Below are 15,877 nucleotides of genomic sequence, written 5' to 3'. Positions count from 1 at the left end.
GACGGGGACGATACAAATAGAAACATGTGGTTTCTGTCACCAAGGAGCTCAACTTAATTACTAATATTTAAAATATACTTCTGCACAAATACAATTCCCATTTGGGACTATGATTGTCTATTATACATTATATTTTATATGTAAAGTAAAAAAGCATTATCATCACTATCATCCCCTGTAGTTACAACAGGAAGAATTATTTTTGAACAAGGGGTCTTCTGAGAACTTCTCAAATCCCCGCCTTGTATGTGAGGCAGACCCTGTTCAGTTACCTTCACCATTCATCATGAAGCTATACTCAGACTGCACTTAAGAGACAACATTTGGAAAGAGAAAACAAAGTTTTTGTAAGAAACTTATCACTGAATCATCTGTACCATGTGCTTGAACAAAATCTCTACTATGTTATTTTAAGACCAACTTCAGAAACTATTTTTCATTTTTGGCTTTAAGATTTAGAAAGGGTTAGAAGCTGATGGGACCTTTTCTGTATATCTGTTAAAAAGTCTTTGGGCTCACTTCTGTTTTTCCTTTCTCTTTTTTGAAAGTTGTGTTAGTCTGGGTCTTTCCCTTCCCTGACAAGACAGTTTTTAAAAAGAGTGTATCAATGTTATAATCACATAAACACATACACAAAACAGATGTATGTCTGTCGCAGACAATGTGGACAAACACATCACTACTTTTTAAAACTAAATGCATTACCTGGTGTAATGGCATAGACATCAAAATTTTTTATTCCTTCTTCTTTTAAGATATTTTCATCGATAATAAAGTTGCCCGTAAAACTTTTTGGCTTTTTGAAAATGCAATATGCAGCATCTGCAATGATATCAACTTTTCTACATTGGCTTTCGACACCAGATCCTCCCAGCATATCCATAGCAGCAGTGTGTATGGCTGTAGAGAAAACAAACATCTTTAAACTGAGTAACAGAACTATGTGAGGAACAAGCAAGACAATTCATCTCTTTATAACTCAGGTGATGAAAACACAGTCCAGAGAGCTTAAAGGATTTGCCAAATGTTTTACTGACATAACTAGGTAGACAACACATGTTCCTTACTCTACACAACACTTCCTTATATAAGACTTCTTCATGAGACTCACAGCAAAATTAGATTGCTGATTAAGAATGCTCAAAGAATTTGCATACCATTCTTGAGAGACAAGAAAGCCGGTGAGGAATACTAGCAAGACCGCCGAACTGTAAATCAGGTCAGTGATATTTTTATGCCAACTACGCTGAGATTTTTGGCAGGCCACTTTAACATCTTTTGGCTTCAGTTGCCTGTCTCTAAAATATGGAGTCCCTTTCCTAAGCTTCTTTTCTCTTTTCCCTCTACTAGAATAAAGAAACCCTGTCTTTCTTGTTCATCACTGTATCCCTAAGTGCCTAAAACAATGACAAGTATACTATAAACATTTGATAAATACTGGTTGGACTTGAGGGCCTTTTTACATCCAGATACTACTTTCATTTATGAAATACTAGAAAATAAAGGCGGGGAAGGCAATGGCACCCCACTCCAGTACTCTTGCCTGGAAAATCCCATGGATGGAGGAGCCTGGTGGGCTGCAGTCCATGGGGTCGCTGGGAGTCGGACACGACTGAGCGACTTCACTTTCACTATTCACTTTCATGCATTGGAGAAGAAAATGACAACCCACTCCAGTGTTCTTGCCTGGAGAATCTCAGGGACGGCAGAGCCTGGTGGGCTGCCGTCTATGGGGTCGCACAGAGTCAGACACGACTGAAGCGACTTAGCAGCAGCAGCAGCAGCAGAAAATAAAGAGAAGGAAATAGAAAAAAAAGTGCTTTGTTTTTTTTTTGACTGCACCTCACCTCACAGTTTTGTTCCCTGACCAGGGATGATGAATCTATGCCCCATCCAGGGGAAGCTCGGAGTCTTAACCACTGGACCACCAGGGAAGTCCCAAGGAAGAATTTTTAAATTATCTATAATCCTTCTCCCCAGAGAAAATTATTATTAATGTTTGCATATAATTTCCACTGTTTTCGGTGCATATGATTTTTAATTAATTAATTTTGGGTTGCATTGAGTCTGCATTGCTTGGTGCGGGCTTTCTCTAGTTGTGGCGAGTGGAGGCTATTCCTCCTTGCGGTGCAAGGGCGTCTCACTGCGGCGTCTTCTCCGGTTGTGGAGCACAGGTTCTAAGGCTTGCAGGCTCAGTAGCTGTGGCCCTCAGGCTTAGTTGCTCTGAGGCACGTGGGATCTTCCTGGACCAGGGGTTGAACCCATTATCTCCTGCACTGGCAGGTGGATACTTATACACTGTGCATCAGGGAAGTCCCATACATATAATTTTTAAATTATGTTTTTGTGAAGTAACCTGAAACTCTACCATTAATACTACATTATTAATTATGTGCTGTCAAAGTTGTGAATAGTAACGTATCTCAATTTACATGTAAAGCAACGAAAATCAATTTGTTTAAATGTATTTTAGGCTTCAGTTTCTAGTAATTTAGATAAACGCCTCTCCATTCTACTGTTAAACCACCATTTGAAATCACTACTTACTGAAATAACCTATGTAATTCAGTCCACAAGATGAAAAGTTTGTAGTTTTTAAGAGCCATTGACTCTTCCTCCTTCAACAGTTATTGAATGTTATTTAAAAAGGCGGGCACTACTGGGGGTACTGGGCACAGAGGAGTGGACAAGCACACAAAGGCCCTACTTTCATGGCAATTACCTCCTAGCACACTTCCCTCTTCCAAAGCGTACACATGAACTTGGGGAATTTCTCAAGTGCACTGAATTAGAAGATACTTCACATTATAACTAAAATTCCTTTTCTAGGAATATATTTTTTAACTTTACCAATAGCTCAAGAGCTCTGGTCTCACTCTTGAAGTGGTACCTTATGAATGAAAAATAGCAGCTAACATTTATCAAGTGTACCCTGTGCTGGGCATGCTGCTACATACTTTACATATACTATCTGAATGAATTCCACAAGGCATGCACCATTATTATCCTCATTTTACAGATGACAGTACTCAGGCACAGAGGGGTCAAGGAGCTAAGGTCCAAGGTTACAGGAGCTAGGATTCAAACAGCTGGCAGCTGGACTTCAGAGCCAGGCCCTTAGCTGCTATGTGATTAATGGGTCGTACTTTGTTAATCAACATTTGTAGAGTTCAGTTATCATCTTACTCCTATAAACTCAAGAATTTTTCTATAAATATTTCAATACAGACAATGAGACCGTATGCATACATACACACTCCACTCTCACTGTATACTATATGAATGGTATGCAAAGTCTTAAAAATTATTAAGAATATGTCATGTAAGTATATACATGTCATGTACGTGTGTGTGTGTGTATTTACACACATGCAATATAAGAATAAGGGATGGTTTCCCAAACAACCTATCATTACTTTAATTACTTTTCTATGGAAGATACAAACAAGGCATGAATAAACCCCCTAAATCAGGAAGTGAGCCATGCAGTTGCTCTCAACAAAAGTTTTGCAATGTCAACAGGCCAACCCAAGAGCTAATACAACTGACAATAAAAGCAGATTAATAACAGGATGAATCAAATCAAATTCCCTGATGATTTCTGGCAAAAAAAAAAAAAAATCAAGATTTATAATGAAAGCTGATATGCCTTGGATCACAAGAATCCTAAAAGCAACCCTGAAACTTAAGTCTTATTAAGCAATAACTGGAAAGTATGGCTCTCCTGATTATAGCTTGGTATATGAAAAAAAATTTATGTCTTCTAAGCACAAGAAGTAATTTTAGTTTTGTTTCTTTTTTTAAAAAATACTTTACTGAAGAGATGAATACATATTTTAACCATTTTCAATCATATGTACATATATTTTAACCACTTGTTTGCTGGAGTGCATGCAAAGTCGCTTCAGTTGTGTTCGACTCTTTGCAACTCTATGGACTGTAGCCTGCCAGGCTCCTTTGTCTATGGGATTCTCTAGGCAAGACGATTGGAGTGGGTTGCCATGCCCTTCTCCAGGGGATCTTCCTGACCCAGGGATTGAACCCACATCTCTTACGTCTCCCGCGCTGGCAGGCAGGTTCTATACCACTAGCACCACCAGAGAAGCCCTTTTGATGGTGTAGGTGCACGTTATTGGTTTTCTTTCAGATTAACCTTTTTTAAAAAAAATTAATTTATTTATTTTAATTGGAGGCTAATTACTTTACAATATTGCAGTGGTTTTTGCCATACATCGACATGAATCAGCCATAGGCACACATGTGTTCCCCATCCAAAACCCCCCTCCTGCCTCCCTCCCTATCCCATCGCCTAGGGTCATCCCTTGGCACCAGCCCTGAGCATCCTGTATCATGCATCAAACCTGGACGGGCAATCTGCTTCACATATGATAATATACATGTTTCAATGCTACCCTCTTAAATCATCCCACCCTTGTCTTCTCCCACAGAGTCCAAAGACTGTTTTTTACCTCTGTGTCTCTTTTGCTGTCTTGCATACAGGGTTATCATTACCATCTTTCTAAATTCCATATATATGCGTTAGTATACTGTATTGGTGTTTTTCTTTCTGACTTACTTCACTCTGTGTAATAGGCTCCAGTTTCACCAACCTCATAATAGAACTGATTCAAATGCATTCTTTTTAATGGCTGAGTAATACTCCATTGTGTATATGTACCACAGCTTTCTCATCCATTCATCTGCCAATGGACATCTAGGTTGCTTCCATGTCCTGGCTATTGTAAACAGTGCTGTGATGAACATCGGGGTACATGTGTCTCTTTCAATTCTGATTTCCTCAGTGTGTATGCCCAGCAGCGGGCTTGCTGTGTCTTATGGCAGTTCTATTTCCAGTTTTTTAAGGAATCTCCACACTGTTCTCCATAGAGGCTGTACTAGTTTGAATTCCACCAACAGTGTAAGAAGGTTCCCTTTTCTCCACACCCTCTAGCATTTATTGTTTGTAGACTCTTTGATAGCAGCCATTCTGACTGGCATGTGATGGTACCTCATTGTGGTTTTGATTTGCATTTTTCTGATAATAAGTGATGTTGAGCATCTTTTCATGTGTTTGTTAGCCATCTGTATGTCTTCTCTGGAGAAATGTCTGTTTAGTCCTTTGGCCCATTTTTTGATTGGGTCATTTATTTTTCTGGAATTGAGCTGCAGGAGCTGCTTGTATATTTTTGAGATTGATTCTTTGTCAGTTGCTTCATTTGGTAATATTTTCTCCCATTCTGAAGGCTCTTTTCACCTTGCTTATAGTTTCCTTCGTTGTGCAAAAGCTTTTAAGTTTACTTAGGTCCCATTTGTATATTCTTAGTTTTATTTCAGATTAATCACTTTTAAATGCACAGTTCTTTGGCATTAAGTACATTCACAATGCAGTACATCACTGCCATCCATTCCCAAAACTTTTCAAAATATCTTTAAAAAAAATTATCTCAATAAATTGGTTTATAATAGTATAGATGTTTCAGGTGTTTATATTTCGACTTCTATATACACTACAGCATGCTAACCACCGAAAGTTTAGCTTCCATCCATTACCATACAGTTAATCCCCTTTACCGATTTCACCCTCCCCACACTTCCCCTCTGGTAGCCACTACTCTGTTCTCTGTATCTACACATACACATATATTCTTGTATGTGCTCACTGAACCAAAGATACCATTGATTATCAAGTGCAACCACCAAGGAGAAAAAACCTGCCAGTTAAACTATAATACATCAACTATATATGAGCAACCTGGTATCAAAGATGCAAACATGAAAACATGGGCATCTCAGAATCAATGAAATATGGTATAAACTGCTTAACCTAGTTGATAAGTAGGTCCCTTGAAAATGGAAACCAGTTTTGGTTTCTAGTACCATAGAGGCCAGCTGCCACCTTGACCTCTCTGGTTAGCTGAGTTTTCATGTCTGGAACATGCTATATGGTCCAGAAAGAAAAGATGTGTCTTTTAAATAGAGGCCTCAGAAACAGCGAGGAGCCTGAACACCCTTTCAAATCCATTTTCATTGCCTCCATCATAAATAATGCAATATTCTAGCTAGGTTTCCTGCCTCCTCTTTCCACAATCTTACAAGTTAGCCTATTCAGATGCTAAATTAAACTTCCTAAACCTCATCAACAAACCACTGCTCCTCTTTGCCTTCTGCTTATTATTGCTCTCCTGCCTCTAAAATTCTAAAGTGACTCTCTACTGAATACAGGTTAAAATTCAAGCTCCTAAACTTGGCAATCAAAACCCTTGGACTCAGTCTGTCCATCTCACCCACAACCTCACACCCATCCAACATCCAGGCCAATCCGAACTATTCGCCAGTTGCTCCAGTTCAGAGGGAAATAAAAAGTCCACACCCCATCATAGATACACCATAACAACTTCTTGCAGTTCCACCAAACATCCGGTATTTTCCCATACTTCAGACTCTGTTGTTCCCTCTGCCAAGAATGCCTTGTTCAGTTCTCCTTGTTAATTCCAACATCCTCAGTCTTATTTCAATTGTTTCATTAAAGGACCTCCCTTTCTGACTTTTAATTTGAGCTACATGGTCCTCTTGCTATGTTTCAAAAGTATCCTTTACGTCATTCATCATGCCATGTAACGTAAGGAGCATGACCGTAAATTCAACTCACTCTGTTATACAAGTCTAGGACCCAAACGACACCAATGGTTCCAAGATGTCAAGTAAACCTTCTATTAATAAAATGAACATCTCAACTAAAGCAAAGATCTAGGCAGTGAGCTGATTTCTCCTGCCAATCCTGATAATGTCCTTCACATTCCAAGTCATACAGTATTCTTCCCCTTTCTTATATAAACCTTTTATTTGGAATGTCTGTTATGGACCTACATGGAAACTAATCATACTGTATTCATTCATTCATCAAATATCAATATTTATTGAATGTCTGCAATGATGATAACAAAATGGACAAAACAGATACTATATCTTTAGGAAGCTTTTCTAGCAAAAAAGACTATTGTTATTGTTATCAGTAATTTAAATTCAAATGCTGTAAGTGATATGAAGGAGATGCACAGGTACTAACTTTCTGACTATCAACTTTCACAACAAACAGCAGTGATTAAGGCAGGGAGAGGAGGCTGAGGAAGGATGAGAGAAGGAAAAGAAGCTGAAAAAAAGAGGCAAAGAAAAGTCCGAGTTTTAAACTGTTTTACTGTGATTCACAATAAGTAACAGTTCTTATGAGCAAGACTAAAAACATATAATACCTACACATAAACACTCATAAACATATGCATGTTTCATTTATATAGGATATTCATATATAAGTTTTAAAGTTTACCAAAAAACACTATTACAATGTGCAATGCTCTCTAATATTCTCTATTTCAATTAAAAATAAAATGAAAGAACAACAAAATTCTGGCTGCTATCTACTAAATCAATTTCACAATCCACCAAATTGATTTCATGCCTCACTAAATTGATTTCATGACTCACCAGTGAGTCTTGACATGTAGTTTGAAAATATCATAGAAGCAGTTTTTTCACTATCATCTTTTGCCTCATTGCAACAAATACTATTCTCTAGAAAATCTTAAAAGAATTTTGTCTGCTAGAGTAACATAAGGGAAATGAAGAAGCAATAAATCATGGTTCTGATACCCTGGTAGATTAGGAAATAAAGGAATCTTGGTCAAACTGGCAGATGGAATATTAAAAAAAACTGATTCCTCATAAAAAAAGTTAAAAATAGAACTGCCACATGATCCAGCAATTTCACTTCTGGGTATTTACCCAAAGAAAACGAAAACACCAATTCAAAAATATATATGCATACCCACGTTCACTGCAGCATTACTTACAATAACCCAGATATGGAAGCAACCTAAAAGGCCATCAATAGATAAATAAGATGTGGTGATATATAATACATACATACACAATGGAACACTACTCAGCCATTAAAAAAATGAAATCTTGCTACCTGTGACAACATGGATGGATTTAGAGCATATTATGCTAAATGAAATGTCAGACAGAGGAAGACAAATATCATATGGTTTCACTTATGTGTGGAATCTGAAAAACAAAATAAATGAACAAAACAAAATGAAAACAGACAGATACAAACAGGTGGCTGCCAGAGGAGAGTGGGGTACAGGGTGGGTCAAAATAGCTGAAAGCGATGAAGAGAGACAGACCTCCAGTTATAAAATAAATAAACCACAGGAATATAACAGGTAGCATAAGGAATATGGTCAATATTAGTGTAATAACTTTGCATGGGGACAGATGGTTACTAGACTTATCACAGTGATCAGTCCACTATGTATGCAAGTATCAAGTGACAATGTTGTACACCTGCAACTAACATAATACTGTAAATCAACCATGTTGCTGCTTTGTAGTCACTAGGTTGTATCTGACTTTTTTGCGACCCCATGGACTGTAGCCCACCAGGCTCCTCTATCCATGGGATTTCCCAGACAAGAATACTGGAGTGGGTTGCTATCTCCTTCTCCAGGGTATTTTCCCAACCCAGGGATCAAATCTGCAACTCCTGCATTGGCAGGCGAATTCTTTACCACTGAATCTGAATCTTTACCACATCTGATTTACAGTATTATGTTAGGTGGTTCTTTACCACTGAACCACCAGGGAAGCCCTACATCAACTACACTTCACATAAAAACCTTTTTTTTTTTTTTAATTCCTGGAGTTCTTATTAGAAAACAAAGATGGTGATGAGAGAGCTGGGTGCAATGGCTCAATTTTCCTAACAGTTACATTAGCAACATATCCCGGGGCTCCATAAATTCTGCCTCACAGCCTCCTGTTCTCTCAGCTTCAATACCATAGACCATTAGGCCTCTCACCAGTGCCTGGGGCTGAGGAAATGTCCTTACCTGGCACACAGCAGATGGGAAGTGAAAGAAACCCCTCCTTTGTTCCTAAGCTACAGCTCTGGGTACAGTCCACACTGCTGTACGTGGCAGTTCCATTCAAGAGCACCTCTAGAGCTATTATAATGTGCCAAAATACTGAATTAAATGTTCTTTTGCAGACAGCTCTACCAACCGACTCATTTACAAGGTGAAAAGGCCACTGAACCCTGCACAATGTCTGCCCCATGGCAACTGTCCACTAGGTATTCGTTGAGTGATGAATGAACAAAGAAAACAATGCCAGAAGGAAGAAGAATGGGAATAAACAATATCAAGGTCCTTAGAAGATATAGGAATACATTAAATGACCCAATGGGGAGAATCAGGAAAATCCCGTATTGACCCTAAGGAGATTCCCTAGAAAGGGGTCACACTAACTTACATGTTGGAGTCCTGATGTTAGTGCAACAAAGGTTCTGTTAATTTTTTTTTTAAGTGAAATGAAAAAGTGATTCCCACTATGTTTTCTCTTTTTCATACTTTTGTGGGGTAGGATTGTCATTTAGAGTGAAGAAAATAAAAGAGGTTAAGGTTTTCACAGGCACTATTAAATATATGAAAAAAAGTTAGAATAAGAATAGTTTTTTTTCTTTTTCCTCCTTTAAGTTGTTCTGATATATAAGTGGAGGATAAGTAGGACAAGCCTTCCCTTTCTGTCATTTCCCTCCCCTTATGTTTATACAACATATTCCCTAACCTGCAAGCCATCAGCTTCCACTGTACATTTAACTCAAAAGCTGCATACAAAGCCCAGCCATAGGCAGGTTACCCTGTCACCTAAAGGGGATCCAGACACTCTGTGAACTCAGAACTTATGTGAAAGTACAGAAAAGTCAGCTTCTCATAAAGGAAAAAGACAAATTAGTAAGAGTACAAGAAAGTAAAGAAGCATTTTCTGGGATGTGTGAGGAGAAAATAAAAGTAACTGCAAGAGAATCTACAGAATTTAAGGTACCAAAGACAAGGGTGGGAAAAAGGTCAGGGAAGCGCAGCTGGCTTCCTATTGGCTTTTATGAGACTCTTCCAGCGTTAGTGTTTCTAGTATAGCAACCATGTAGTCAAATAGAAGATGACTGAAAAGGGTCTTTCATAGACAATAAAAAGCTGAACTTGTTTCCAAACAGACATACTGAGGTTTCCTTTTGATGATCTACTCATTTGCACCCACCCTACCCACCCAGTACTCTTGCCTGGAAAATCCCATGGACGGAGGAGCCTGGTAGGCTGCAGTCCATGGGGTCGCTAAGTCGGACATGACTGAGCAACTTCACTTTCACTTTTCACTCTCATGCATTGGAGAAGGAAATGGCAACCCACTCCAGTGTTCTTGCCTGGAGAATCCCAGGAACTGGGGAGCCTGGTGGGCTGCCGTCTATGGGGTCGCACAGAATTGGACACGACTGAAGTGACTTAACAGTAGCAGCACCCACCCAAGAGTGTCTAAGACAATAAATGAGAACCCAACAAATGGATTTCTTTCATAAGTACATACCTGTTTTAGGCCACAATGCATTGACTGCAATTTCACCTTTAAATTCTTCTGCCATTCCAAGTACACACATAGACATACCATATTTAGCAATAGTGTAAGCTGAAAGAAACCATCAAGAATTTAATTAAGAAACAAATTAATTTGTGAGTATAAATACCAATTTCCTTCTATTACTGTTTTTCCTTGATACATTTTTCAGAATTATTTAATATTTATATTAGTACAAAAACTTTGTACTTGCCTGGTAGCTCAGACGGTAAAGCATCTGCCTACAATGCAGGAGACCCAGGTTCGATCCCTGGGTAGGGAAGATCCCCTGGAGAAGGAAATAGCAACCCACTCCAGTATTCATGCCTGGAAAATCCCATGGACCAAGGAGCCTGGTGGGCTACAGTCTATGGGGTCGCAAAGAGACGGACATGACTGAGCAACTTCACTTCTTCACTTCACAAAAACTTTTAATGTACTATTTTTAAAAGAACAGTTTTCTATGTAAACAATTTTATATATATCAAGGATGAACTACTTTAACATATTTCCATCCTAGTAATTGTTTAAAAGAAAAGAGGCAGTAATAAACTTTTATTCCTCTGAATATTATGGGGATAAATTACATTATTGTTTCTTTTTTTATCCTTTTTTCAATGAAACTGGCCATTTAAAGGAAAACTGCTGCTGCTGCTGCTGCTAAGTCACTTCAGTCGTGTCCGACTCTGTGCGACCCCATAGATGGCAGCCCACCAGGCTCCCCCATCCCTGGGATTCTCCAGGCAAGAACACTGGAGTGGGTTGCCATTTCCTTCTCCAACGCATGAAAGGGAAAAGGGAAAGTGACACGACTCTTAGCGACCCCATGGACTGCAGCCTACCAGACTCCTCCGTCCATGGGATTTTCCAGGCAAGACTACTTCTAATAAAACATAAACAAAAGGTTGCAAATTCATTTAACTGAGTCAATTAAAACAGAACTTGTTTTAGTTTTGTTCTGTGGGTTTTTATTCCAAATGTCCTCCTTTCCAAATTTTATGGAATTATGTTGAAATAAGGAGTAAGTATCTGATACAATAACCTCAAAGGAGGCACCTATACATAAATCTTGGTATTTAGCACAGTTACTTCAGTCGTGTCCGACTCTTTGCAACCCTATGGATTATAACCTGCCAGGCTCCTCTGTCCATGGGATTCTCCAGGCAAGAATACTGGAGTGGGTTGCCATGCCCTCTTCCAGGGGACCTTCCTGACCCAGGGATCGAAGCTATGTCTCCTATGTCTCCTGTATTGCAGGTGGATTCTTTACCACTGAGATACTGGGGAAGGCCTGTTATTTAGCATACTCATCTTACATCATTAGTTAGGTGTGAAAAGTAAAGTATTTCATGGACAGTTTTTTTTATTTTATTTTATTTTATATGACTTTATCAACAATGCTGTGCTAGTTTTAGGTATACAGCAAAGTGATTCAGTTATGTATATACACATATCCACTCCCTTCCAAATCCTTACCCATTTAGGCTGTCACATAATATTGAGCAGAGTTCCCTGATCCAGACAGCAGGTCGCTGTTGGCTATCCATTTTAAACATAGCAATGCATACATGTCAATCATGGTAGTCTTAATCAACTTTATTGAAGAATAAGTTATATACAGTAAAACACACCCACTGGTACTTGAGGGAGCTTTCCAGGATGGTGGATATCCGTATCTTTATTTGAGTATTGGTTATTCAGGTGTATCTATTTGTCAAAACTCATCAGACTCAACCATTAACAACTATGCATTTTATTTAATGTAAATTATACCTCCATTTAAAAACTGACAGATAAAAGATTAAGAATCTACTTACCAAAATGCTACCAACTTCTGCAGAGAAAACTTAATGTTACCAGTATGTACAAACTGTGATTACATCATCAATACACTGATTTAATGTAAAACCGATTGACTAAACAAGTCATCCCCTCACCCTACCACCTACCACAGTGCTGTTTGAACCACAGTGGATTCAGGTTCAGAGGTGGGCTGAGATTGAGGATATGAGCAATTTTACTCTTTTTCAAATAAGGAATGCATGCTTTAGATCTGAAAGCAAAAGAAAACACCAGTCAAACTGCTAGCTTTCTAACAGCTTCATTACTTTTTAAAATCATATGTTAAACTACTTCTACAGAGCAATTGAACTTGTTCAGTAACTTATACGATACTTTTGTTGGCTTTTTTCCCATTTATCGAGAATGAAGATAGCAAAAGCAACTAATATTCATCCTTTGAAACTTTATATAATGGCCTGACAATATGATCTGCCTGATGAAAACAATCAAGTAAGTAGCACATTAGCCTTAAATCCAACTTAGATTATCTTCAACTACATCATTCCAAGTCAGACAGACCTGGGTTCAAAGTCTCCTTTTGCCCTTCATTGCGTGATCTGGGGCAAATATATAGAGTATTCCGATTCTCAGTTTTCTCATTTGCAAATGCTGGTAATACTTGCTACTATCTAGGACTGACCAAGGGATTAAAATGAGACAATATATATGAGGTACTTAGAACAGTACATGTATTAAACATGAAATAAACAACTGAAATTATTAGTTTACACATTCTGATTTTTTTCATCTTAGTAGGTATGGTATTTCTACCACAAAGAAACTGTAAGTTAATAACATTAACTCCCAACACATTACCAAACTTAATCTGTGCCAACACACAATGCAATATTCCTTTGGGGGCAATTTTAGTTGTTTTTTTTTTTTAATCCCATTCAAAAAGGTAGGTATTTTACAAAAGACACAGGTCCAATAATTTTAAATATTTAACTATTAAGCTATAATACACAGCTTAATAACATATTATAGCTTACTAACTTCATAGTGTTTAGTTTTATTTCACATTCAATAACTTCTAGGACTTGAAACTAGTCCATTCTTCTTAAGTTAATTTCTTTCTTATCAATGTACAAAATTCTTGTTACCATCTGCAATGTCATTTTAAGTTTATAAACCAAATACAATTAATATCACTAAAGTAAAGGGTTTTTGTACATATTGTTTTTCCATTCCAGAGGTACTTCACAATTATGGGAGTGAGAAAGAAGGACAAACAATATTACAGCTGATAGTCATTAGAACAGTGAAGCCGCACCTCAAAACATCAATAGGAAACAAACAACCTATTTCAAGCAATAAGACCATATTTTACACTCAAAGGAAAGAGTTCATTTCATTTACATTATAAACATGAGCTTCTCCTTTGATCTATTAGACAAAACCTTTCCACCAGCACTTTGCTTGCCTAACCCTCAGCATCACTAACCCTAACCAGGTACATTTTCCATGGCAACATGCCCTATCTTACTCATTATACTGAAAACTCAGTGCCACACTTAGATACTAGTATCTTGAGCTTAATAAAGCAGCTAAGTTCACTGTGTGCTAGGCACTGCACTTCTTAGCTTTCACATGAATCATGTTACTTTGAGTGCTGTAAGCTCAAAGGCCTACAGGGCATTTGAATAAATGAATAAAGTGAGCTGGGTATAAGAAAGATCAACTGTTCAAAAATACAGTTGAGCCTTATTACAGAATTTCTATAAGCATGCATTTAACATGAAACAAACACATATAATACTGGAGATGACAATTTAAGTGTTAGTTGCTCAGTTGTGTCTGACTCTTTGCGACCCCATGGACTGTAGCCCTCCAGGCTTCTCAGCCCATGGAATTTTCCAGGCAAGAATACTGGGGTGGGTAGCCATTCCCTTCTCCAGGGCATTTTCCCAACCTAGGGATCAAACCCAGGTCTTCTGCACTGCAGGTGGATTCTTTACCATCTGAACCATGAGGGAAGCCCATTGGAGATGATCTGTTTAATTAAAACTTAGAAATACAAATAAGGATTGACTAGATTTCAAACTGATTGCTAACCTATTCAAATATGTCCACAACTAGTTCTCTGGCAAAGCACTGCAACGCTCATAGCTATTTTTTTCTTTTTTTCTTTTTTTTAAAGTATTTATTTATTTGGCTTCTCCAGATATTAGCTGTATCACGTGGCATCTAGTTCCTACTGACCAGGGATTGAACCTGGGCCTCCTGCATTAGGAGCAAGGAATCTTCACTATTGGACCACCAGGAAAGTCTCTCCCACAGCTCTTCAACTTACGTAAGATAGGTGCCTCTGGTGTTGACGTTCATCATCAAATCCACTTTCTTCGTAGGTGTTTCCAATGTGTTGGTCAAGCTAATTGCACTGGCATTATTCACCAAAATATCAATTCCTGTTTTCAAATAATCAACTTCTTAGTAATGTCATTTAGACTTTACAACAGAAAGAAATAAACAATATTTATACAGTTGAATCCTGAGTTCACAAACACTTCTTTTAGATAATATGACTGACCAATTTCCCAGCGTAGGACTCAGCTATGTCAAAACAGTACGCAAATGATTTTCACTGGCACTGTGAAGTCAGCCCATCATCAGGGCTCCACAGGAAACCACAAGGACGCTTAGTCCTCAGTAGTTTGTAGCTTCAGTCCTTATCTGTTCTCTTAATTCCTGATCTCTTAATTCCCTCTTTGTCTCCAAAACCTTAGGTCAACTTCCTTAAAGTTTTCCCTCCTCTCCAGCATCTTTCCAAGGTCTGCCTTCCTTCCAAGGACACCGGTCTCCCTTTCCCCTTGAAGGCCCTTACCTAAATGAAAGAGCTCCTTTCTGGTCTTGGAACCAGGAAAATAGAAATGACTCAGAGTTTCAATTCTAGGCAAATCATCAAAGTAGATAAACTTATACACAAAATAAATTAAATCTAGAATCATAATTATTTCTGCATATTCTATCTAGTCCTTATCCATATGTAACATTTATGGCTACAAGCTTGCTACTGCTAAGTCACTTCAGTCACGTCCGACTCTGTGCAACCCCATTGACGGCAGCCCACCAGGCTCCCCGTCCCTGGGATTCTCCAGGCAAAAACACTGGAGTGGGTTGCCATTTCCTTCTCCAATGCATGAAAGTGAAAAGTGAAAGTGAAGTCGCTCAGTCGTGTCTGACTCTTAGCGACCCCATGGACTGCACAGCCCAGGCTCCTCCATCCATGGGATTTTCCAGGCAAGAATACTGGAGTGGGTTGCCATTGCCTTCTCCAAGCTTAAATAATGTTAAATGAAAATGGTAAAATACAAAAGCATCTCAACACATTTTTGCACTTCTACATGGCCTTCATAATTCATTTTTTTCAAACTAAAGTAACATTGATTTGCAATGTCAATTTCTGATATACAGTAAAGTGACTCAGTTTTACATATATATACATTCTTTTTTATATTCTTTTCCATTATGCTTTATCTCAGGATATTGAATATAGCTCCCTGAACTACATGGTTGGATCTCGTTGCTCATCCATTCTATATGTAATGGTTTGTACCTGCTGATACCAAAATCCCAGTCCTTCCCT

The 15,877-nt window shown here is 38.3% G+C and overlaps 1 protein-coding gene and 1 non-coding gene across 3 annotated transcripts in view; one reads left to right on the top strand and one right to left on the bottom strand.

The window, feature by feature from the left end:
* Positions 1 to 15,877, bottom strand: part of HSDL2 (hydroxysteroid dehydrogenase like 2) — a 60,108-nt gene that overhangs the window by 19,779 nt on the left and 24,452 nt on the right. For both annotated transcript variants that reach the window (XM_006079965.4, XM_025282231.3), the window contains exons 4-7: positions 14,585 to 14,699; positions 12,399 to 12,502; positions 10,423 to 10,521; positions 706 to 900 (exon numbers count right to left, since the gene is read on the bottom strand). In XM_006079965.4, coding sequence (XP_006080027.2) covers positions 706 to 900; positions 10,423 to 10,521; positions 12,399 to 12,502; positions 14,585 to 14,699 — 513 coding nt within the window. The remainder of the gene's footprint in view (positions 1 to 705; positions 901 to 10,422; positions 10,522 to 12,398; positions 12,503 to 14,584; positions 14,700 to 15,877) is intronic.
* TRNAC-ACA lies at positions 10,661 to 10,732 on the top strand. Its single transcript has one exon. It is a non-coding gene; the product is annotated as a tRNA-Cys (tRNA).

Source organism: Bubalus bubalis, chromosome 3 (assembly GCF_019923935.1).
Source record: "Bubalus bubalis isolate 160015118507 breed Murrah chromosome 3, NDDB_SH_1, whole genome shotgun sequence".
Taxonomy (NCBI): Eukaryota; Metazoa; Chordata; class Mammalia; order Artiodactyla; family Bovidae; genus Bubalus; species Bubalus bubalis.
Note: the sequence above shows the minus strand (reverse complement) of the source record. Positions and strands in the feature narration are given on the sequence as shown.